Genomic DNA, 25,381 nt, shown 5'->3' with positions numbered 1-25,381 from the left:
GACCTCGCTTTGTCTGGGAGAGTTATTACAGGTAATAGGAATTAAACACGGTACCAGTGCTCCTTTCCACTATCTGATTTTGAAACAAGTTGCATTTAAGTAGTTGCATGCTGCTCAAATGGTTCAAATAGCTCTGAGTTCTATGGGACTGAACATCTGAGGTCATCAGTCCCCTAGAACTTAGAACTACTTCAACCTAACTAGCCTAAGGACATCACACACATCCATGCCCGAGGCAGGATTCGAACCTTCGACCATAGCGGTCGCGCGGTTTCAGACAGAAGCGCCTAGAACCGCTCAACCGCAGCGGCCGGCTGCATGCTGCTATTTCTCAAAAGATATTCTGGGTCTCCTCTACGACACACAGAAAACAGTAGATGATTGGCGCTTCGATCTATGGCACTTTCCTTGATTTCGAGAAGGCGTTCGATGCAGTGGTTCTGTGTCACCTACGGAACAAAATACAACCGCATGGAATGTCAGACCTATTTTGTGGTTGGATTTGAGAGTTCCTAGCTAACAGAATACAGTATGTTGTCCCTACTCGAAAGATATCTTCAGACGTAAAAGTACCTTTGGGCACACCCAAGGAAGTGTTGTAGGACTATTACTTTTCAAAAGATATTTATTGAATAACGGCAAAAGTTCCTAGAGGCTTACCCGGATGCTGATATTACACACAGATTAGGCGCAACGCTATAAAATTGTAGCGAAATATAAGAAGAACCTATAGTGGGTCGAAGACTGCTGCAGGGATTGGCAACTGATCTAGAACGTAAACAAATATAAGGCCCGCTACTGAATGATGACACAACGGAAGAGCGTAAAGAGGAAATTTTCTGACATCTCTGTCATTTGTCACAATAATAAAAAAATGATGTACCTATCTTTCGTACAAAACTGATTTGTATCCAAAAACTTGTGGTGATATTCTCATAACACAGAATTATGCTGCTTACCGTGTTGCTGAAAACAAAATCATACAAATTAGAAACTAAATACTTCATTAAGAAGATCACTGCAGGAATATGACTTTTTTAAGTACCGATACGAATGTTTTTAACAATTGATTCTTGGAAGGAGAAAACAGCAACCAATCATTCTTAATAATGCTAGGAATTTACACAAATAGCGTCCTTACAGGTTTAAAAGTGTCAGGTTCATCTTTACATCGTTTATATTGAAGTTTTTGTTTACGTTAATTGTAGGCTTTCTTTCCAATAGCTAGTTTCGGTACAAAACAGGTAACAACGATACTTGTGTAAATAAATAGCATTATTAAGAGTGAAGGGTTGTCATTTTCTTCTTTGCAAGAAGTAATTTATTTTTTTTTTTTTCTACGCTGTCACTGTCTCAAATACGTTAGTTTTACACAAAACTGCAGGACGAATGTTTTTGTTCCATGCCCCATTAGTGCTGAGATACGCTTTATCTATGGTGATACTAGTACAGAAAGATACTAACTAATAGATCTGTAGTCAGTAAAACGATTTCTCGTAGCTTTTAAATTTTGGAACTCCAAAAGGAAGAATAACGTTGCAGAAAGACCATGCGACATCAGCAACAGCATTTTGGAACACTTTCTCCGTGGTTTTCACCTGGATCATGTCTGGGGACATGCAGTAATATGCTGAGAGCACAACAGCACTAATAAGCCTTTTGTGAAAACATGACACTTACAACGTTTTACATTTCCTCTCTTCAGTTGCCACACCAATTATGGAAGCAGTTATATGCAGTAAATATCTGGCTGTATGCGCACAAGGAATCTAGATACAAATTTATATGTATATGTGCATGTTCATATACATGTACATGTAAATTAAAATCAATTCCTTACAACACTTTACAATTTGGCGCCCCTGTCGAAAGCTCATGGGTTTTAAGCCTTTACTGTGACGGCTACAACATTAGATCTCAGAGAGATTTTGCTGCTACAGCTGGGATCGACAAGCACCCTAAAACGACTAAGCAAGGCAGGCTCACCGAGATGGAGGGCAGTGACTCTTACTGCCTTCACCTGCAGTCAAAAATGAAATGTTGCTCTTTTCTCTCATATACTTTCTGTCCAAAATTTTAACACTGCATGTATTCTTGTGATTGCATTTATAAAAAAAATGTAGATTTCAATTTTCGTTCAATTGTAGTGGACTGAGTCGATGTTTGGCTTCGCTTCACTTCCTTCTGGGGAACTGGAAGGATTTTAATCGACGATGGTATGTGCAGTATGCCCTTCATCGATTTCCCCCAGAAGTTTCCTCTACAGCCAAGAGTACCGTTTCAATCAGTAAACAACCCGCAGCGTTAAGAGTGATGCTTTTTTCCCTCCATTTCTTTAGCCTGGATTTTTGATCGATTGCATTTTCATTGTTTGTATTTTACTGACTACGAAATTTCAATTCAATACAGTACTATACTGCACCAGTCATTCCTTCTCATATTTTAGGGCTCGCAGCGTCCCTCTTATATAGAGTATCCACCGACGTTCCGTATAACACGTAGCCTGAAGATCGATTTGCGTGGTCCTTTTTTTAAATTTTTTGTTAATTTTGCTAGAGGCTCCATTACTGTCTGTTCTCTTTGTGAACTAACTCGGAAATCATGTTTTTACCCTACTTCTTTCCTCAAGAGGGCAAAACCTGCTGGGAAGGTCAGATTCGGTTGTATAGAAGACACTACTTCTCCGGAACAACAACGTACCACCACCAATTTTATTGACTAGACACATTACAGGATTTTCGCTGGAAAAACTTCAGATAATTGTCTCACTCATTTATCACTTTACACATTCATATAGCTGCCTTATACTAAGACGGGCAGATAAATGAAAACCATGTGAAGACAGTAACTGAGTTTCGAATATGGGGCACACAAGTATGAAGCCACGACGCTAGACATTGTGCCCTCACCTCGGCTGAAGTTATCGTGCCTCTGTACGCTAGTGTAAATATGTCTAAAACCTCAACCATGATTTTCTCAGAAATGGTCGAGCATCCGCGTATAAACTGAGACACATGTTCGCTTATTTTAACACCTCTTCCACAGAGCAAAGTTTCTGGAAGATCGGGTAATGACACTTGCCGTGTTCTCGACGTAAGGCAACAAAGAGTTCTGTGTTTCCTCGGCCGCTATATTTACTGCCCACAGATAGTGCCATAAAGAAATATTAACTTTTGTTGTAATAATAAAAGCATATACGATCTTTTGTTTATTTATGCGAATGTAACGAGCTAAGCGCAGCTTCCTATCACACATCTTCGATAACAGAAAAGAAAAATACAAACAGTAGAAGCGAATCACAAATAAACTGAGTCACGTGTGCGTTCATACTGCAGCAGCGATTAAAATTTTCAACTAAGACGTAAAATAAAATTTTCCCTCTTATGATTTATGAAACAGATCATTTTAGGAGCATTATCGCTGGCCAAAGTTCGTGGACTTTTTGGTTTGGTATACTGTACAGTCTACCTGTAACAAATAAATTCACTCTATTAATAACTTCTATATACACACATAAATACAACAAATATTCACTTTGCACATATGCAACATTTGAATTGTTGGCTGGGACAACTCATCAATGAAGGACGATATCCCAGAAATAAGTTAGTATGGTTCCACTTCTCTCCGTTCTGGAGCTTTCTCTTCGTTCTAAGAAAAATGACTATTTTTTTCCTATTGGGATCCCCTAACTGACCCGTTATCAGCTTGTATGCTAATAAGCGAAACAGGAACGCGCCTCATTAATGAGCTGGATCCCGAACAGCCAGCTCCACTCACTCGAAAAAAAGTATACTGTGCAACATGAAATTCGTTTTGTTCCACTCTGATTTTTAACCGTGTAGCTGGTGGTACATCAATACGACTGCGATACCAGCAACAAATTTATTTACGACATGTAGCATAACAAGACAAGTAATAGAAACATATTTACAACCTTGAAAATCCTACCAGTGCTAATGTGTGTTTTTAATAAGTTTGTATCCATCCCAAATTCCGTTTTCCACTGAAGTAGCAGCGAGAGGACAATCTTGTTGACAACGAATGAAAACGAGGTAAATAAACAGGATGTACCTGGAGGAATAGTCAGTTTTCCTGGAAGCAAACAAGTCTAGTAAACATAGACTCTAAAACTATATATGGAATGGAGGAATAGTAAGAAAAGGGAAGGGATTTGTGGGGGACTAGGGATTTCCAGCCACACAGGGCATTGTGAAAATGCAATGGCGAAACTTGAAAATATGCGCCAAACCGGGACTCAAACCCAGATTAAACACTTTTCCGTGAGCAGTTACCGTAGCCGCTTCGGTCGTCCACCTACGGTCCCTGACCGACCATAATTTCCAACTTATCGCGCTATGCACTGCAGCGTCCCTTATCCATTACGCCCTACACGCAAATTATTGATTTCGTAGGAATTTGGACGATATTACTGCATCTTCACTGAAGTGAATGCCATGGACTCTAAACTACTTACGTTAAGAGCCGTGAGCAATTGTTCGGCAGAAGAGATGTGTTTCGCAGTAGCGAAGATACGTACAGAGATTAGTATAAAGATGTAGGGGTTAGTAATAAGGAGGTTGGAAGCGTTCTCTGTTCAACTAAATCATTGGAAATTGAGCACAAGACCAGACAGAAGAAGGTTAGAGAAGAATTCTGGCTATGTTTTTTTGAAATGAATTATACCTATTTTTCACATAAATCGATTAAGGAAAAGCAGGGCAAAAATAAATGTGAATGAGGGACAGGAATCTAAGCGCTCCTTCCGCATGCTAGCTCAGTGCCTCAGTCACTTCGTCAGCTCGTTCTATGGACCTTACAGTTCAGTTGTTCCGACAAGCTGTCCTCTGGGGCCTGTCTGTATTATCATTGAATGTTAACATTTCCCAATAATGTGTGAAAGAACGGTCAGCGGCACTTTTAACTACCTTAAATTCTCTGGCGAGATGTACGACCTCGGAGATTCAGCTCATACAATTATATCTGCTGACTGAATTTTGCTGATAGTATTTCCATTACGATGATGGAGCTTTATCGTTGCAGTTGATTACTATTCGAAGGAGAGCCAGACGTCACACCGAACACTGCCATTACGGTGCCCAGAAGTTTTGACTGCTTTATGTATCAGTCGAAATTGTTGCTGAAAATTCTTTATTGTCCAAGAGATCTTTAGATCATCTATTAAATTCTCTTAAGTTCAATATTAATATAAATCAAATATTTATGGCCTTTCATACTCAGGGCACCTGCATCTGTTGAAAGGTATGAAGCTAGAAGGAATTCCACTAGCAGCTGGTAAAGTTGCTGTTTATTGATACACAACAGGTTTCACCGCCTAAAGCCGGATCATCTGGTGCAACTCAGACGATAAAGGGCAGTGTACACTGTCACATCTTTGTAGATATTAAAATTAATGAAAATATTGTAAAATATACTCACAACGTTAAAGGTTCATAGGCATACCAATCGCTCCTAGACAAAATTTGCTTTTCTACATCTACATCTACATCTACATTGATACTCCGCAAGCCACCCAACGGTGTGTGGCGGAGGGCACTTTACGTGCCACTGTCATTACCTCCCTTTCCTGTTCCAGTCGCGTATGGTTCGCGGGAAGAACGACTGTCTGAAAGCCTCCGTGCGCGCTCTAATCTCTCTAATTTTACATTCGTGATCTCCTCGGGAAGTATAAGTAGGGGGAAGCAATATATTCGATACCTCATCCAGAAACGTACCCTCTCGAAACCTGGCGAGCAAGCTACACCGCGATGCAGAGCGCCTCTCTTGCAGAGTCTGCCACTTGAGTTTATTAAACATCTCCGTAACGCTATCACGGTTACCAAATAACCCAGTGACGAAACGCGCCGCTCTTCTTTGGATCTTCTCTATCTCCTCCGTCAACCCGACCTGGTACGGATCCCACACTGATGAGCAATACTCAAGTATAGGTCGAACGAGTGTTTTGTAAGCCACCTCCTTTGTTGATGGACTACATTTTCTAAGCACTCTCCCAATGAATCTCAACCTGGTACCCGCCTTACCAACAATTAGTTTTATATGATCATTCCACTTCAAATCGTTCCGTACGCATACTCCCAGATATTTTACAGAAGTAACTGCTACCAGTGTTTGTTCCGCTATCATATAATCATACAATAAAGGATCCTTCTTTCTATGTATTCGCAATACATTACATTTGTCTATGTTAAGGGTCAGTTGCCACTCCCTGCACCAAGTGCCTATCCGCTGCAGATCTTCCTGCATTTCGCTACAATTTTCTAATGCAGCAACTTCTCTGTATACTACAGCATCATCCGCGAAAAGCCGCATGGAACTTCCGACACTATCTACTAAGTCATTTATATATATTGTGAAAAGCAATGGTCCCATAACACTCCCCTGTGGCACGCCAGAGGTTACTTTAACGTCTGTAGACGTCTCTCCATTGATAACAACATGCTGTGTTCTGTTTGCTAAAAACTCTTCAATCCAGCCACACAGCCGGTCTGATATTCCGTAGGCTCTTACTTTGTTTATCAGGCGACAGTGCGGAACTGTATCGAACGCCTTCCGGAAGTCAAGAAAAATAGCATCTACCTGGGAGCCTGTATCTAATATTTTCTGGGTCTCATGAACAAATAAGGCGAGTTGGGTCTCACACGATCGCTGTTTCCGGAATCCATGTTGGTTCCTACATAGTAGATTCTGGGTTTCCAGAAATGACATGATACGCGAGCAAAAAACATGTTCTAAAATTCTACAAGAGATCGACGTAAGAGATATAGGTCTATAGTTTTGCGCATCTGCTCGACGACCCTTCTTGAAGACTGGGACTATCTGTGCTCTTTTCCAATCATTTGGAACCCTCCGTTCCTCTAGAGACTTGCGGTACACGGCTGTTAGAAGGGGGGCAAGTTCTTTCGCGTACTCTGTGTAGAATCGAATTGGTATCCCGTCAGGTCCAGTGGACTTTCCTCTATTGAGTGATTCCAGTTGCTTTTCTATTCCTTGGACACTTATTTCGATGTCAGCCATTTTTTCGTTTGTGCGAGGATTTAGAGAAGGAACTGCAGTGCGGTCTTCCTCTGTGAAACAGCTTTGGAAAAAGGTGTTTAGTATTTCAGCTTTACGCGTGTCATCCTCTGTTTCAATGCCATCATCATCCCGTAGTGTCTGGATATGCTGTTTCGAGCCACTTACTGATTTAACGTACGACCAGAACTTCCTAGGATTTTCTGTCAAGTCGGTACATAGAATTTTACTTTCGAATTCAATGAACGCTTCACGCATAGCCCTCCTTACGCTAACTTTGACATCGTTTAGCTTCTGTTTGTCTGAGAGGTTTTGGCTGCGTTTAAACTTGGAGTGGAGCTCTCTTTGCTTTCGCAGTAGTTTCCTAACATTGTTGTAGTACCACGGTGGGTTTTTCCCGTCCCTCACAGTTTTACTCGGCACGTACCTGTCTAAAACGCATTTTACGATTGCCTTGAACTTTTTCCATAAACACTCAACATTGTCAGTGTCGGAACAGAAATTTTCGTTTTGATCTGTTAGGTAGTCTGAAATCTGCCTTCTATTACTCTTGCTAAACAGATAAACCTTCCTCCCTTTTTTATTATTCCTATTAACTTCCATATTCAGGGATGCTGCAACGGCCTTATGATCACTGATTCCCTGTTCCGTACATACAGATTCGAAAAGTTCGGGTCTGTTTGTTATCAGTAGGTCCAATATCTTATCTCCACGAGTCGGTTCTCTGTTTAATTGCTCGAGGTAATTTTCGGATAGTGCACTCAGTATAATGTCACTCGATGCTCTGTCCCTACCACCCGTCGTAAACATCTGAGTGTCCCAGTCTATATCTGGTAAATTGAAATCTCCACCTAAGACTATAACATGCTGAGAAAATTTATGTGAAATGTATTCCAAATTTTCTCTCAGTTGTTCTGCCACTAATGCTGCTGAGTCGGGAGGTCGGTAAAAGGAGCCAATTATTAACCTAGTTCGGTTGTTTAGTGTAACCTCCACCCATAATAATTCACAGGAACTATCCACTTCTACTTCACTACAGGATAAACTACTACTAACAGCGATGAACACTCCACCACCGGTTGCATGCAATCTATCCTTTCTAAACACCGTCTGTACCTTTGTAAAAATTTCGGCAGAATTTATCTCTGGCTTAAGCCAGCTTTCTGTACCTATAACGATTTCAGCTTCGGTGCTTTCTATCAGCGCTTGAAGTTCCGGTACTTTACCAACGCAGCTTCGACAGTTGACAATTACAATACCGATTGCTGCTTGGTCCCCGCATGTCCTGACTTTGCCCCGCACCCGTTGAGGCTGTTGCCCTTTCTGTACTTGCCCAAGGCCATCTAACCTAAAAAACCGCCCAGCCCACGCCACACGCTACCCGTGTAGCCGCTTGTTGCGTGTAGTGGACTCCTGACCTATCCAGCGGAACCCGAAACCCCACCACCCTATGGCGCAAGTCGAGGAATCTCCAGCCCACACGGTCGCAGATCCGTCTCAGCCTCTGATTCAGACCATCCACTCGGCTCTGTACCAAAGGTCCGCAGTCAGTCCTGTCGACGATGCTGCAGATGGTGAGCTCTGCTTTCATCCCGCTAGCGAGACTGGCAGTCTTCACCAAATCAGATAGCCGCCGGAAGCCAGAGAGGATTTCCTCCGATCCATAGCGACACACATCATTGGTGCCGACATGAGCGACCACCTGCAGATGGGTGCACCCTGTACCCTTCATGGCATCCGGAAGGACCCTTTCCACATCTGGAATAACTCCCCCCGGTATGCACACGGGGTGCACATTGGTTTTCTTCCCCTCTCTTGCTGCCATTTCCCTAAGGGGCCCCATTACGCGCCTGACGTTGGAGCTCCCAACTACCAGTAAGCCCACCCTCTGCGACTGCCCGGATCTTGCAGACTGAGGGGCAACCTCTGGAACAAGACAAGCAGCCATGTCAGGCCGAAGATCAGTATCAGCCTGAGACAGAGCCTGAAACCGGTTCGTCAGACAAACTGGAGAGGCTTTCCGTTCAGCCCTCCGGAATGTCTTTCGCCCCCTGCCACACCTTGAAACGACCTCCCACTCTACCACAGGTGAGGGATCAGCCTCAATGCGGGCAGTATCCCGGGCCACCACAGTCGTAGTCCGATCAGGGGATGCGTGGGACGAGCTGGCCGTCCCCGACAAACCCCCATCCTGACCCCCACAGTGATGCCCATTGGCAACAGCCTCAAGCTGTGTGACCGAAGCCAACACTGCCTGAAGCTGGGAGCGAAGGGATGCCAACTCAGCCTGCATCCGAACACAGCAGTTGCAGTCCCTATCCATGCTAAAAACTGTTTTGCTAAGAACGTCTGAACTAATCTACAGAGAGCGTAAACAAATCGACAAAATTTAAACGGTTATTAAAATACAAGATTGCCTAGTAAATGCAGTAATGCTGCTACTTGCGCACTGCTGACACTGCTCGGCGGCGGAAGGAGACTAAGCGAAATTACACTATTCAGGTCCTAAAACACGATGCTACACTCTCAAATACTATAATACGCCCGAAATTTATGAATTAAACAATGCAAGTACCAAAAACACGCAAAGAAATTAAGAATTAAACTATGTAACAAATGAGTGAGCTAGGAGTATACGACTTGCTGCTCAGCTGCTTATCCAACGGCGGCAGGGAGCACACTGACTGTGACCAACCGACACTGGCCGTTCAAAACAAAACAGTAGACAAACGACTACGCGAATGTACACTATTCAGGTACTAAAACGCGATACTACAACTCTCAAATACTACAATACGCTCGAAATTTATGAATTAAACAATGCAAGTACCAAAAACACGCAAAGAAATTAAGAATTAATCTATGTCAGTTCTATGTCGAACGAAAAGTAACGAAGAAGTTCTTCGTTCCTTTAGGACAAATTGCCGGCCGCAGTGGCCGAGCGGTTCTAGTTTCTTCAGTGTGGAACCGCGCAGGTTCGAATCCTGCCTCGGGTGTGGATGTGTTTGATGTCCTTAGGTTAGTTAGGTTTAAGTATTTCTAAGTTCTAGGGGAATGATGACCTCAGATGTTAAGTCCAGTAGTGCTCAGAGCCATTTGTACCATTTAGGACAAATTGCTGATAGGTGAAACTTGCAGTTACAGAGCCATGTTATAAAATTTACCCGCACCAAAAAACAAAAAGGGGATATATTTTGTAGTGAGAGAACGATACAAATATTTATTAAAAAAGGCCGGATTAGTGTTAAAAATTGTCACTGCTAACATAATTCGTCGCGGCACTATGCAAATTACTGAATGGGATGTATACAGTGTACTGAGAAGTGCGGTGAGAATGACACTTTACCGTTTTTGGACCTGCACGTATCTATAAAAGTGGAATTACTGGCTTCGATATGTACAGAAAGCAAAAACGACAGATCTCGTTATACACAGGCACTCATATCACCCAACGAAATATAAACCCGTGGCATTCCGAGCCAAGTTAATCCGTATGTATGATGTGTCCCCTAGTAGCGAAGCTCAAATGGCTAAATATAGGGTTATATAGCATGCAGCGTATCGAAATGGTTATGATCCAGGATTTGTTAATGTAGTTGATAGAAGTATATTAAAATAAAGAAATATCCTCTTTCCATTAATGGATCAGAGGCAGATTTTATAAAGCGTAGACCAGCCGAGCAGAGAATGAAACGCTTTATTTTTTGTAATGCCATATCTGGGTGCAGTATCCGAAAAAATAGCCAGATGTATGAGACGTAAGTTCATTATTCCAGCGTACTTTACTTTTTCGGATCTACGTAGAAACCTCAGACACAGGGATGAAGCAGTGGTAAATAAATGTAACGAAGCGGGTGTATAGTATATTACATGCAATGATTTCCCTAAGAAATGTATAAGGGAAACCAGTAGGTTATTCCGAATAGGATTTCAGGAACAATAACTTAGATAATCCCCAATCTGCATTAACAGCGATGAGCAGAGGGGCATATCATCACAACACCTTCATAAATTTTAAAAATGCTTCATAAAAAAGAAAAAAGCTACGTTTTAAAATAGAGGAAGTAGATATTTTTAGACACAAAAAGAAAATACACAGTGAACGTTGAATAACCAATTAGAATAAAAGAACTTCTTTGCCTGCCGTCACATCGGTAAGACGTTGCCATGTGGTGAAGTCCACAGAGTAATCTGCGTAATGCCGCGACTAATTGTGTTGGCAGTAGCAATTTTTATCGTCAATGTGGCCCTTTTTTAAAAGTATATCCAGTGCCTGTTCCCTATGAAAGATTTTTCTTTATGGACGCAGGCAGACTTTAAAACATGGCTCTGTAACTGTGTGTTTCACCTATCGGCAATTTGTCTTAAATGAACTGAGCACAGCTTCATTACCTATCGTTCGTCATAGGATTCACAATATTCATTGGACAGCAAATTTTGACTAGGCGCGATGAGTAGGCCTATGAACATCTAACGTTGTCAGTATATTTTAGATATTCGTTCATTAATTTTATTATCTACAAAGTGATGACACTATACGTTGCTCTTTACCATATGGGTTCCACCTGATGACCAGCTTTAGGCCGCGAAGCAAGTTGTTGCAGTAAACACCAATTTTAGCAGCCGTTAGCGGAATTCTTCCCAACATCATTTTATCACATTATCGTATTGCGATATAATTGTCTCCAGTCAACGTCATTACCGAACAGTGAGACTGGGCCAAATCATTTCATTATTGACAACGATAGTTGTGTACTGGCAAGGTATCTTCCTTCTTTCGTATCGATCGTTTGTTTATTCTGCTAAAGCATTCAGTGTCACGACATCCTTCCTTGGGGAGAAGTAAACTGATTGTCTTTCACAGTAATTTTATACATCATTCTAATACTTCATTTTTCCCTTATTAAAAGAGAACAATGCTTTGTGGGTGCGAAATTTCAAAGGCTCAAAAGAAATTGCGTTATAAGGTAACAATATGCACGTGCGGTATTTTATCATTTTCTGTTGAAAGACGTAACTGTGGTAATTTAATCACAGGAATCTGTGACTCATAAATTTCGTAATTATTGTTTTTAAATTTTTATGAAACAATATACTGCTGAAAATCGCTGCTGATCCAACATTCCTCGCCTTCTGTGCATTGTTGTGTGCACACGATCGTCGTGCATAGACCAGTCAGCTTGTTGATTTACACCCGCCGTAGAAAGACGTGTCTACCTGCGGGAAGCCAACTAAAATTGTTCCTTAATAGCCCTCAAATGACTGATACGAGCAGCGACCCACCAGTACACAGCGATTGACCGCAATATGCACTGCCGCCTGCTGCTCGCCCATAGGAAACTAATCTCGCGGCACGTGCTCCATAAGCGCGAGTGGAGTGTCGCATTGTGTAGGGGCCCGCATGCTTCACGCCTAAACTGCTGAATTATGGGGCATCACGCTGCCATCTGTCCCAGCCCTACGACAAAGGACCCCCACCAACCCTAATTCAGTGTCGGGCGGTGCCACAGCACGTTCTTATTTCCGCTTCAGATCACGACTCGTTTATTGTACGACAAGCTCTAATATTATGCACCAGTTGCCCTGGTACTCAAAAGGATATCTTTTTTTTTTCATTTTAAAACCCTCCGTTATTAACTCAGTGCTTGGTGCACTGATATAGCCTATTATACAACTATAATTCACTGACAGTCGAATGCACGCAACTACCGAAACATTTCTAAAGAAAGTTACTGCATTTCGTTACGTATGCACTGACGACATTCAAGCTGCCTGACTGATTCGGCTGGAAGTGTCTTATATCTGTTGTAGCCTCTTCTGAGGCAAGCTGGCCCACAAGTGTTCTTAACTCATACATTATATCTTGGATATTGCCACCGGGACGGAGATGACGTCAGTGCTGGTGTCACATCGTTTTTTCGGGAATAGGCTTGGGGTACTGTTGTCCACGGTAGTCCCTCAGCATCACGCAGACAGTTCGGAAAGACATGTGCCATGTGTATATGATCCTTGTCCTGTCGAATAATGGCACTATAATACTGTCAGATGGAATATAACAATTGAGAAAAAAAGATTTTCGTGTCGTGCCGTTGTGTCCACACAATGACGCCACGTGTAAAACCACTGTGCCACTACAGAACACTGCTAGTATGGGACCTTGCCCCACGTGCTGCTGTTGTTATATGTGTGAAGAGATACACTGTTCGTGAAGTCTTCTACGGAAACCAGGCGCAAATATTAGTTTCGTGTTATATACATGTAATGCTGGAGGCTTATCGTCGTTCATGCTACTGGGCGTGAAGACGACTCTATTATGGATTCGAAACTGGTAAACTCAGCAACTAGCTATAAAGGTAACAGCTGTTGATATTTTTACAGTACATTGTGACAATGTTATCTGATGATGTCGACTGTCTCTTACAACATGCTTTCTAGTTTAGCTAAAGGACATGTTTGTAGAGGAAGTTGTTGCATGTTGGAATTGATTCCGATGCTGGGTGCACAGGGCATTTTGTAGCTCATTACACATTATTACTCATATGTTCGAGCTCGAAAGAAAAGAATAAGATGGAAAGTAACAGGTCATACTTTTCCATTTTCACAAAGATACACAAAACTGGAGGAAAACGCCATTATTGTATGGTTACATGATTGCCGAACAGTGGCTGGAAGTAGTCAGATCCATTAAATAAGTGCGCTTCGCGTACCAAGCGAGTTAAAGTAGCGGCCACATAAAACTAACCGCAAAAACGGTAGATACAGACAGATTCGTTGGATGAATCCTTACAAACAATGGCTCTGAGCACTATGGGACTTAACTTCTGAGGTCATCAGTCGCCTAGAACTTAGAACTACTTAAACCTAACTAACCTAAGGACATCACACACATCCATGCCCGAGGCAGGATTCGAACCTGCGACCGTAGCGGTCACGCGGTTCCAGACTGTAGCGCCTAGAAGCACTCGGCCAGCCCGACCGGCTGAATCCTTACAAATTGAGATCTGTCATGAAGGGGGTAGCTCAGAAAACCGTCGTTCGACCATGCCTCAGTATTATTCGTCAGTCTGTGATCCTTGCTAGACGGGACTGACAGTCGAAATAGAGAAGATTCAAAGAAAAGCAGTACGTTTCGTCACAGTTTCGGCGAGAGACGCCCAGAGATGTACATCCTAATCAAGTGACGGACTTTAGAAGAGGCGATGCGAGTCACGATGTGGTTCACCGTTAAAATTTTTTAGCGTACGTTCGTGTAAGAGTCAACGAATAGACTGTTCCTCTTACGAATTTCTTGCGAGAAGACCGTAGAAAAACAATTATTGAAGCTCTTGGAGGGCCACAACAATCGTTCTTCCCATGCACCCTTTTGAACTGGAACAGAAAAAATTCGGAGAAGAGCGACTAGGACTCGAGCACTGAGGATGGCGCACGAATTTAATTATGTGTGTCGATAGTTCAACCATTCCAAGAATAGAGAATCACAATGATTTTTGCCTGTTATCAACGTTAGTGCAGGTAAGATGTACATCAATCCATTCCTAAGAAAAAGGAGTCCTAACAGAACGACACACAATCGGAGAAAAAATTTAAAAAAATTATTTTATGTGATATAATTACAGTTCAACCATTATTGTATTTTTCCTTTGTTTTCACTGTCTTATCTTGCTTCCTGCCAAATTACACGATTCTTGGTCGACAGGAAACACACTACAGATTTTGATGAGTCAGTTCTGCAGTATGAAAATTTGTGACAGTAATGGTGGTATTTTGTGTCTGCGTCGATTCAGAGGCTTATATTTATTACACCTCCAGGACACACAGGCTTCAGTATGCGACATAAATTTCAACTTATAAGTTTACTCGTTCCTGAGGAAAAGGGGTCTTAATACATTAACGGAAAGACAGAGGGTCGGATAACAAATGACCAAGAAACATTTTTCTCCTATGTTTTAATTACAGATCAACAGTTTTCTGATTTTTTTTTTCCTGGGCTTGTACTTCGAAACCTTGCTTACTGCCAAATGTCATGATTCTAGATCAACAGGAGGTACTCTACAGGTTCTGATGAATGAGTTTGATCGCATCAAAACGTGACATGATCGCATTGACTTACAAGGGAAACTCCCCATTGCACTCATCTCGGATTTTGTGGTGAGTTGGACCTGTGGATAGACCGTCAGAAGCTGAAGAGAAAAAAAGCCATTGAAACAGGAAGGAGGTGTACTGAACTGTAAAAACTGAAGAAAAATAGAAATAGTGAACGGTTCACGCTGAAGGTGTCCAACATCGAGCGAGATGCGAGAACCACGGCGTCGTGGTTGCGTGACCACGGTGTTGGACTGCGAAGTGGGAGATCTCTGTTCAGATCTGTCTCGTGTACACGCTCCCCCCCCCCCCCCCCTCCAACGCCACCATATTTTTTTTTTCATTTCAAGAAATTAATAACTTTCCTTCCAGTAGTTTTATTCGTCTGTTCGCTTTATATGGTCTTAACAATTGTCGTACTATACATTGGTTATGGAATGTTGTTGTTGTTGTTGTGGTCTTCAGTCCTGACCTTGGTTTGATGCGGCTCTCCATGCTACTCTATCCTGTGCAAGCTTCTTCATCTCCCAGTACCTACTGCAACCTACATCCTTCTGAATCTGCTTGGTGTATTCATCTCTTGGTCTCCCTCTACGATTTTTACCCTCCACGCTGCCCTCCAATACTAAATTAGTGATCCGTTGATGCGACAGAACATGTTCTACCAACCGATCCCTTCTTCTAGTCAAGTTGTGCCACAAACTTATCTTCTCGCCAATCCTATTCAACACCTACTCATTAGTTATGTGATCTACCCATCTAAACTTCAGCGTTATTCTGTAGCACCACATTTCGAAATTTTCTATTCTCTTCTTGTCTAAACTATTTATCGCCCATGTTTCACTTCCATAAATGGGTACACTCCATACAAATACTTTCAGAAACGACTACCTGACACTTAAATCTATACTAAATGTTAACAAATTTCTCATCTTCAGAAACACTTTCCTTACCATTGCCAGTCTACATTTTATATCCTCTCTACTTCAACCATCATCAGTTATTTTGCTCCCCAAATAGCAAAAATCCTTTACTACTGTAAGCGTCTCATTTCCTAATCTGATTCCATCAGCATCACCCTAATTAATTCGACTACATTCCATTATCCTCGTTTCGCTTTTGTTGATGTTCATCTTATATCATCCCTTCAAGACACTATCCATTCCGTTCAACTGCTCTTCCTAGTCGTCTGCTGTCTCTGACAGATTTACAATGTCATCGGCGAACCTCAAAGTTTTTATTTCTTCTCCATTGATTTTAATACGTACTCCGAATTTATCTTTTGTTTCCTTCACTGCTTGCTCAATATACAGATTGAACAACATCGGGGAGAGGCTACAACCCTGTCTCACTCCCTTTCCCACCACTGCCTCTCTTTCATGCCCCTCAACTCTTATAACTGCCATTTGGTTTCTATACAAATTGTAAATAGCCTTTCGCTCCCTGTATATTACCCCTGCCACCTTCAGAATTTGAAGGAGAGTATTTCAGTCAATATTGTCAAAAGCTTTTTCTAAATCTACAAATGGTAGAAACGTAGGTTTGCCTTTCATTAATCTAGCTTCTAAGATAAGTCGTAGGGTCAGTATTGCCTCACGTGTTCCAATACTTCTACGGAATCCAAACTGATTTTCCCCAAGGTCGGCTTCTACTAGTTTTCCCATTCTTCTGTAAAGAATTCGCGTTAGTATTTTGCAGCCGTGACTTATTAAACTGATAGTTCGGTAATTTTCACATCTGTCAACACCTGCTTTCTTTGGGATTGGAATTATTATATTCTTCCTGAAGTCTGAGGGTATTTCGCCTGTCTCATACATCTTGCTCACCAGATGGTAGAGTTTTGTCAGGACTGGCTCTCCCAAGGCCGTCAGTAGTTCTAATGGAATGTTGTCTACTCTCGGGGCCTTGTTTCGACTCAGGTCTTTCAGTGATCTGTCAAACTCTTCACGCAGTATCATATCTCCCATTTCATCTTCATCTACATCCTCTTCCATTTCTATAATATTGTCCTCAAGTACATCGCCCTTGTATATACGCTCTATATATACTCCTTCCATCTTTCTGCTTTCCCTTCTTTGCTTAGAACTGGGTTGCCATCTGAGTTCTTGATATTCATACAAGTGGTTCTCTTCTCTCCAAAGGTCTCCTTAATTTTCCTGTAGGCAGTATCTATATTACCCCTAGTGAGACAAGCCTCTAAATCCTTACATTTGTCCTCTAGCCATCCCTGCTTAGCCATTTTGCACTTCCTGTCGATATCATTTTTGAGACGTTTGTATTCCTTTTTGCCTGCTTCATTTACTGCATTTTTATATTTTCTCCTTTCATCAATTTAATTCAATATATCTTCTGCCACCCAAGGATTTCTAGTAGCCATCGTCTTTTTACGTACTTGATACTCTGCTGCCTTTACTATTTCATCCCTCAAACCTACCCATTCTTCTTCTGCTGTATTTTTCCCCCATTCCTGCCATTTGTTCCCTTACGCTCTGCCTGAAACTCTGTACAACCTCTGGTTTAGTCAGTTTATCCACGTCCCATCTCCTTAAATTCCCACGTTTCTGCAGTTTCTTCAGTTTTAATCTACAGTTCATAACCAATAGATTGTGGTCAGAGTCCACATCTGCCCCTGAAAATGTCTTACAAGTTAAATCCTGGTTCCTAAATCTCTGTCTTACTATTATATAATCTATCTGAAATCTGTCAGTATCTCCAGGCTTCTTCCATGTATACAACCTTCTTTTATGATTCTTGAACCAAGTGTTAGCTATGATTAAGTTGTGCTCTGTGCAAAATTCTACCAGGCGGCTTCCTCTTTCATACCTTAGTTCCCAATCCATATTCACCAACTACGTTTCCTTCTCTCCTTTTTCCTACTACCGAATTCCAGTCACCCATGACTATTAAATTTTCGTCTCCCTTCACTATCTGAATAATTTCTTTTATTTCATCAAACATTTCTTCAATTTCTTCGTCATCAGCAGAGCTAGTTGGCATAGAAACTTGTACTACTGTAGTATGCGTGGTCTTCGTGTCTATCTTGGCCACAATAATGCGTTCACTATGCTGTTTGTAGTAGCTTACCCACATTTCTATTTTTTTATTCATTATTAAACCTACTCCTGCATTACCCCTATTTGACTTTGTATTTATAACCTTGTATTAACCTGACCAAAAATCTTGTTCCTCCTGCCACCGAACTTCACTAATTCCCACTATACCTAACTTTAACCTATCCATTTCCCTTTTTACATTTTCTAACCTACCTACCCGATTAAGGGATCTGACATTCCAGGCTCCGATCCGTAGAACGCCAGTTTTCTTTCTCCTGATAACGACGTCCTCTTGAATAGTCCCCGCCCGGAGATCCGAATGGGGGACTATTTTACCTCCGGATTATTATACCCAAGAGGACGCCATCATCATTAACCATACAGTAAAGCTGCATGCCCTCGGGAAAAATTACGGCTGTAGTTTCCCCTTGCTTTCAACCGTTCGCAGTAACAGCACAGCAAGGCCGTTTTGGTTAGTGTTACAAGGCCAGATCAGTCAATCATCCAGACTGTTGCCCCTGCAACTACTGAAAACGCTGCTGCCCTCTTCAGGAACCACGCGTTTGTCTGGCCTCTCAACAGATACCCCTCCGTTGTGGTTGCACCTACGGTACGGCTATCTGTATCGCTGAGGCACGCAAGCCTCCCCACCAACGGCAATGTCCATGGTTCTTGAGGGGGGGGGGGGGTTATGGAATATGAGTAAGAATATATTGCCATTGCAAGTAAATGTTATAAATAGTGAGAGGAGGTGAGATTCTGCCTAGAGCTCTCACTGAAATGAAAAACAACAAATAAACAGGTGTGAAAATTTTAGAACGAAAAAATTCAAGAGTCAAAACTTCCAAAAACCGGGACGAGAGTGTCATACCATGTGGTACTTGTGTAGAACATACAGGAGGTACGTACGTCTGGAAGTCCCTTCCTCACACCTCGTTGTTGCAAACGTACGTCACACAACGACACAGACAACACACACACAAGTGTGAACACAACGAACAGACATAACCGCACGGACAGTTCATAGTATTGTGAGAAAAAGATATATGGGCAGGAAGCAGATCTGAACGCAGATCTTCCACTTTTCAGACCAACAACGTTACCACAAAAGTACTACTCCGTTTGTAACGTGGGTAATTATTGCGGGATAACATTTGTTGCAGTAAGATACGCAGACCTGGAGCAGGTGGCTGAAAGTAGGCTGCACAACTGTGTCTACGAGCCAGATTGAGAACGGGCTACTGTGTCATATACTACGAAGGTATATTTATATACCCTACGAATCTAAACTACAGTACATATTATCCAATTGGTTTCAAACTTAGTATACTACTTTTTGTTATTCAGTAAAAGATCTCATCAAGCTACTGGGCCTGAAGACGACTATTGTGGATTCGAAACTGGTAGGCTCAGTTTTTTATCTGATATAGTTTCGGAGATTGAAAAAATTACTGAAGTCATAAAACCCACACTCAGTTTACGAAACTTTGTTATGAATAATAACAGTTGGTATTTTGTTATCATTTGAAATCAATACCAGAATTTTCAGGATACAAAATAATTTAATGGGATTTTTTCTTTTCAAAATCTTTAATTACTTTGAATTTCGTTGTATAAAATTCATAAGAAATTAATATTTGTTTATTATGTTGTTGTGTGAATAAATAGGAATGGATGAGAGTGTATGTGGGCCATACGTCAAAATTCAATATTATTTTCTGTAAAACTGGTCGAAACTGGGCTGTGGGAAATATGAATTGTACCCACGTTGGTGATGACGTATGTCGAGGAGTGCGTGCTTTTATAAAAGAGCAGCCAGAATATCAGTTAGAAGTGTAATCGGTTTCTAAATTAATTTAAAGATTATTTTTCATTTCGATTTTTTTCATTAAACATTATATTAACATTTGCATTTTTGAATGACGTAAATAACTTTCTGAAGAGTGATTGTCTTAGGCAAGTTTTGCAGCAAGAAGGATCTAGATGGATAATTCTGAATGGTCAGTCAGATTGATCAGCCAATCAGAATTGTCTTCCGCGTACTGAAAGCAGATAGGTAGAGGGTGGGGTAGCATCTAACGAGTCGCTCGCTACCCGTCGGACGTGTAAGTTCATGATAGATGTCACGGTAAAAATTGTGTGTAAGATGAAGGAATATTTCCTCGCGTTTGGATCTTGTCGTAACTAAGGGAATTTGGACTTACGAACATTTGTGAAAAAGTTTGATGTTTCTGGGTACATTTGTTGGAAAGTTACGAGCGTGTGAAATTTCGGCCTTTAGTGAAAATACAGCGTGGAATATTCTGTTTTCATTATGAAACATTTGGCGAGCACTTCTATTATAGAAGACCACTTGTAAGACCGAATGTGAAACACGCTTATAGTAGTGGATCAGTAATTGCTAGTTTGCGTATTCCGTCGGGTCGCACTGGAAATCTATTTCTGGCTGGTTTTGCGTATGAAATTTGTTGTTTGACTGTGAACTTAGTGACATAGCTGATGTATTCACTAAAAGTGGACTTGATATCCATTTCTAATTGTTGCCTAAGCAATAATAAAGCCTGGTCTTGGAATTTTCGGACGCTTATTTAAGTCAAAAATACACCATATTACCGCCCGAAATCTTGATAAATATGGGCTTGTAGGACCTGATTTTCACTACTAGTTACGCGGCCTGAGCAGGGTAGGTCTTAGGTGGTATTTTTCTTCATCGCTGCTTTTTCGCTGTCTAGTAAGTACCTACGACAGCAGAGTGAAGGGTCATCGAACGGAGGCCGTACTGAGGTAGATGGACATTTAATAAGAGCAGTACGAGGTACGCACCGACCCAGCCCCGCCGCACGTTGTTCTTGGAATTCGCTCAGTATTGCTCATCTTTAGCTTGGACTTTCAGGATTTCTGTTTTGCTTCTTTTTTTCACCGTTCAATATACATTCTTCCTGTTTTCATGCTTAGTTTGTGTTCAGTTTTTGATGGGATATCCCATGGGCTATCTTCCCACAACATCTGAGAGTGGGTGCGATGGGGAATTTTCCTTGATAGAAGCTTCAAGGGACAAGGGACATATGTAGTATGTTTCTGTTTCACACGTCTACCCATTTTAACAGTCGAACAGACCAACAGATTGACAGACAGACAGACGGACAACAAAGTGGTCTCGTAAAGGTAACGTATCTACCGATTGAGGTACGGAGGAATGTCGGTGGGATGCCAAGGACCATATACCAAACATCATAAAGTGGCGTTTTGAGTATAGATGCACATGTAAAAGGTTGTCCATGAAGCATAAACCGACACAGTTCTCTTTTCATCCCCAGGAAAGTCATTTGTGACTTATTCAAGAAGGGGTTTAAGAATAGGTCAGATTAATCTCAGGTTTTCTTGACGTGATTGACTAATGGTATCTCTTCAAGTGTTCATCCAAGTTATTGATTCCATTTTATAAAGCTCATTACATTTTCGGATGTAGTATTAGCAATTATTCCGTGAATACTCACATTATGCCTCCAGCTGACTTTGTACACCCAAGGATTGGACTTGATGTTGCACTCGAAGTACACGTCTTGCCCCTCCCGAATGTTGCTGGGGTCTAGTTTGCTTCCTATCTCAAGAGACACAACTGGAACATCTGTGGACAGAGGAAAACACGAAAATTAATTGAACCGACAGACCATCAACTCTTCGAACATCCAGCACATGACAAGCATGTACTTTTGAGAAATATTCGAAAAGAATAAAGTAGTAGGATGTACTGTTCCTTAAAGAAAATACAAAAAAAAACCTGGTAGATTTATTATTTATTGTAACATAAGCAGATATTACATATCTTCACCAATACCGATTATTTGAAAACGTACAGCTGATGACGCTTAATATTACAGACGAAAAAGCTTGCTCTAAGTAATGAAAAGCCTTCCAAATAACTGTTTCTAGAAACGTACATAAATATTAGTGCCTTCACTATGATCAACATCACAACGTCGAGCGAGCTGTAGGATGATACATTGGCACAGTAATAATTAACTTGCATATGGATATGTACAACTGAAGTTTTACTGTGCCAATGTGTCATTCTACAGCTAACACGGGTATGCGGGTTTACTTTGTTATTATCTTGCTTGCAAGTTATTACGAAGGTTCCATGTTCGTTTCTAAATTGATTCTGTGGATAGTATTCCAAATATTCCAAGTTGAATTTTGTATTTATTATGGAGACAAAAAGAAATTATTAGCATTCCTTAGGCTAACGTTGGTAATTAGTTAAATTATTCGGGGAGTTACAGCCATTTCTCGAATTTCAATAGTCGGTCTGAACTAGGGCTCTTGATAAATTATCGATATGTCAATGCATCGATATTGTTTACAAAAACAATCAATATATATGGCCGATATCTCTTCCAATGTTATATCAATATCAAAATAGCAATATCAATTTCAACTTTTGCTTCAGAGGATTGTATCTTCGGCATTACTGGTAATATTATAATCGGGGAAGTGTATATTACATTAAATGTATTCGCAGTTGCAAATGTGGACTACCATCAACAGTATAATGGAATGACGAATCGGATCTCGTGCCTGGATTTCCCGCTTATTGCGAGCCGTAGCCCTAACATACTTGTTTCTTTTCATTTTGCTTGTTATTTTTCGTTGTTTGATGGAAGCGGGCGTCATATGACATCATTTGAAGTGCTTTGTTGATCGTTTCACTCAGTTTTTTTATCACAGAGAGTAACCAGCTCTCTGACCGAATGCGTTGAGCTACCGTGCCGGCTAATCATGTGTCTAACAACCTGTGCTTGTACATCTTTGATGTATATTGTATCACGATAGCCTATTGTAAAAGGAGGAGACACTTTATTCGATCACGAACACGCGACCGCGGACACAAAGGCGGCGGCAGGTCGGGCCATATTCGTGTTGACAGCTGAAATCAGCTTTACAAGAGCACGTGGAGGGCCAGTTTCACACGATGCTCCGCAGATGGTGTTGCCTCTGGACTTCCAACGGCCGATAAGGTGATCGTGTTACCGGGAAACCCGTCCGTTGGGCAGCACAATGGCAGCTTATTTCTCATAGCCGCTTCTCGCGTTCAGTGCAAAATTAAGGATTATTTTAAAATCAATAAATAGTGAGGCATATGTGTCACTGAAGAGCCATAGGTACATTGGAAATGAAAAGAGGGACGATTAAGCGTGTGGAGACGCGCCTTTCATATCCGTATTAGTTTATAAGTTATTGTAAGTTGAATTTTATAAATAATTCCGGAACTGTGAAAGTGAATATCTCGGCAACGCATTATCCGATTAAAGCAAATGAGGTGTGTACGAATACAGCCTGGAGGGCTGTATCGACTGTAGTAGTAGATTTACTGAGATTATCCACACATCTAAATGAGACAGAAAAGTGGATTTCGCGAAATTAAAAAACAGCTTTTCTTACGAAATAAATGGAGAAATATTGAAAGTAGTGGCAGTACAGTAAAAGTTAGATATATACGAAATTATTGAATTTATTATTATTATTAATTATTAATTTATTTTATTTATTTCTTCATTATTTATTATTATTTAATTATTAATTTAAATCAATTATTAATATTTACACTTAAAAATCCGAAAACGGAGGAAAACAATAGAAATTATTGGTATAAATAAACTATGGTAGATAAAAGAAAACTGATAACAGCAAAATATTTCTCGGAAAATTTTCGTGTGATTAGATATGTCATATGTGTATAAAATATTAAAATTAACAATTTCAGCTATTTTCATTTCCAGTAGTTTAAATGACTTCAGTGATGTTTGACCGAGCTTTCCTGGGTGAACAGCAGCTCTTTGGAGGGGAGTTTAGCTTCGGACGCCGTTGGAAGCGGTCGGGTTGTGTTAGGAGAAAGTTCTGTCTGATGAGCCGTGAAATATCCGCCAGTTCGCATGTGTGATTTATTCAGAGTTTCTGCTTTCGGGGATATATTATTATTCAGCGTCTGATGAACTTGTTACTTTTCGAGCTGCGGGTAATGCAAACCTCACTTATAAGGTTTCAGCCTCTAGCCATTGCGGCATTTATAGTTTGATAGTCTGTAGAACTTTACCAGTTTTCTAAGATAATTCACGCAGTTTATATTGGTTAATTCAACCGCCTCCAAGGTCTTTCTCGGCCAGGCTCTGGAATTCTTGTGGGCCGTGCGACTTGCGATTTTTCTGTGTGCTTGTTGGAAATAAAACTCGGGTTTGTAAAATTTAAAAAAAAAATACGTGTGTCCCAGACTTTTTCATAACAAATCCTCCCAGCATATATAATAAATACTTTCGTGGGATATTGGGTGCGCTGTGATGAATGAGAGTTGGCGGCCCATAGACGAAATGTAGCCAAACGTGTACGACCGACCACATTTACGAGGGCCCATTGAAGGGTTTTGTGTTGTGTAATGTTTGGGTAAATCATTTCGTGCAGTAGCACGTGGGGACTGCGAGCTCATATAGAACTTGTGAACAGTTAAAAATTTGATTTTTGGCGAGTTGATATTGCGAGAAATTGTATTTTATACCGTCATCCACGCCTCATGCACACTCTTATGCAACCCGTACGGTAACAGTATTGCAGTACAGGGGAGACATTTTACTTGAAAGCCGCTTGCTATATGTCGGGGGATAAATATGATATTGCTGTGCCTGTGTTATTCCGTATTAAGATGCAAAGTTCCGTCAGACACGCATGTATGTCCCAAGGAACAGGCAATGCGGCGACTGCAGTCGTTATGAAATACATGAAATGTATTCGCCGTTCGGAATGTGGACAACCATTAGCTGTATAATGGAACGTCCTTCGAACATGCATGCATGTCCGAAGGAACTTTGCATCGTAATTCGAAATAACATACGGACTGCAACATCGTATAGCGTAACAATTAGTGGCGTCCCAGTTATTTGCCGACAACTCTCTCAGTGAATTCTTGCGCCACAGTATCATCCAAGTAGAAGAATTCGCTGTTCTCAACGTAAGTTGATTTAACTTTGAATGCAGCATACCGAGAGCAAGAACGAAACTAGAGGAATTTCTTGCAACACAATCACAACAGCACTCCATAGTGCAGAAAATTGTTCCATCGTGCCATCTTGTTGTAAGTAGATAAAGAAGCGATGTCAAAGAACGTTTACATATTCTGTAAAATATGCCAAGTAACTATCTCAAAAACGATACAACAAGAATAA

General features: G+C 41.1%; 1 protein-coding gene across 1 annotated transcript in view; it reads right to left on the bottom strand.

The window, feature by feature from the left end:
• LOC126481897 (nephrin-like) overlaps positions 1-25,381 on the bottom strand; it is a gene marked incomplete at its 3' end in the record, with an annotated part of 714,415 nt that overhangs the window by 36,048 nt on the left and 652,986 nt on the right. The window contains exon 8 of the mRNA XM_050105855.1: positions 21,665-21,795. Within this exon, the coding sequence (XP_049961812.1) occupies positions 21,665-21,795 (131 nt within the window). The remainder of the gene's footprint in view (positions 1-21,664; positions 21,796-25,381) is intronic.

The sequence above is a fragment of the Schistocerca serialis genome, chromosome 5, assembly GCF_023864345.2.
Source record: "Schistocerca serialis cubense isolate TAMUIC-IGC-003099 chromosome 5, iqSchSeri2.2, whole genome shotgun sequence".
NCBI classification, from domain to species: Eukaryota; Metazoa; Arthropoda; class Insecta; order Orthoptera; family Acrididae; genus Schistocerca; species Schistocerca serialis.
The sequence above is the reverse complement of the archived record's forward strand: the minus strand, read 5'-3'. Positions and strand labels throughout refer to the sequence as shown.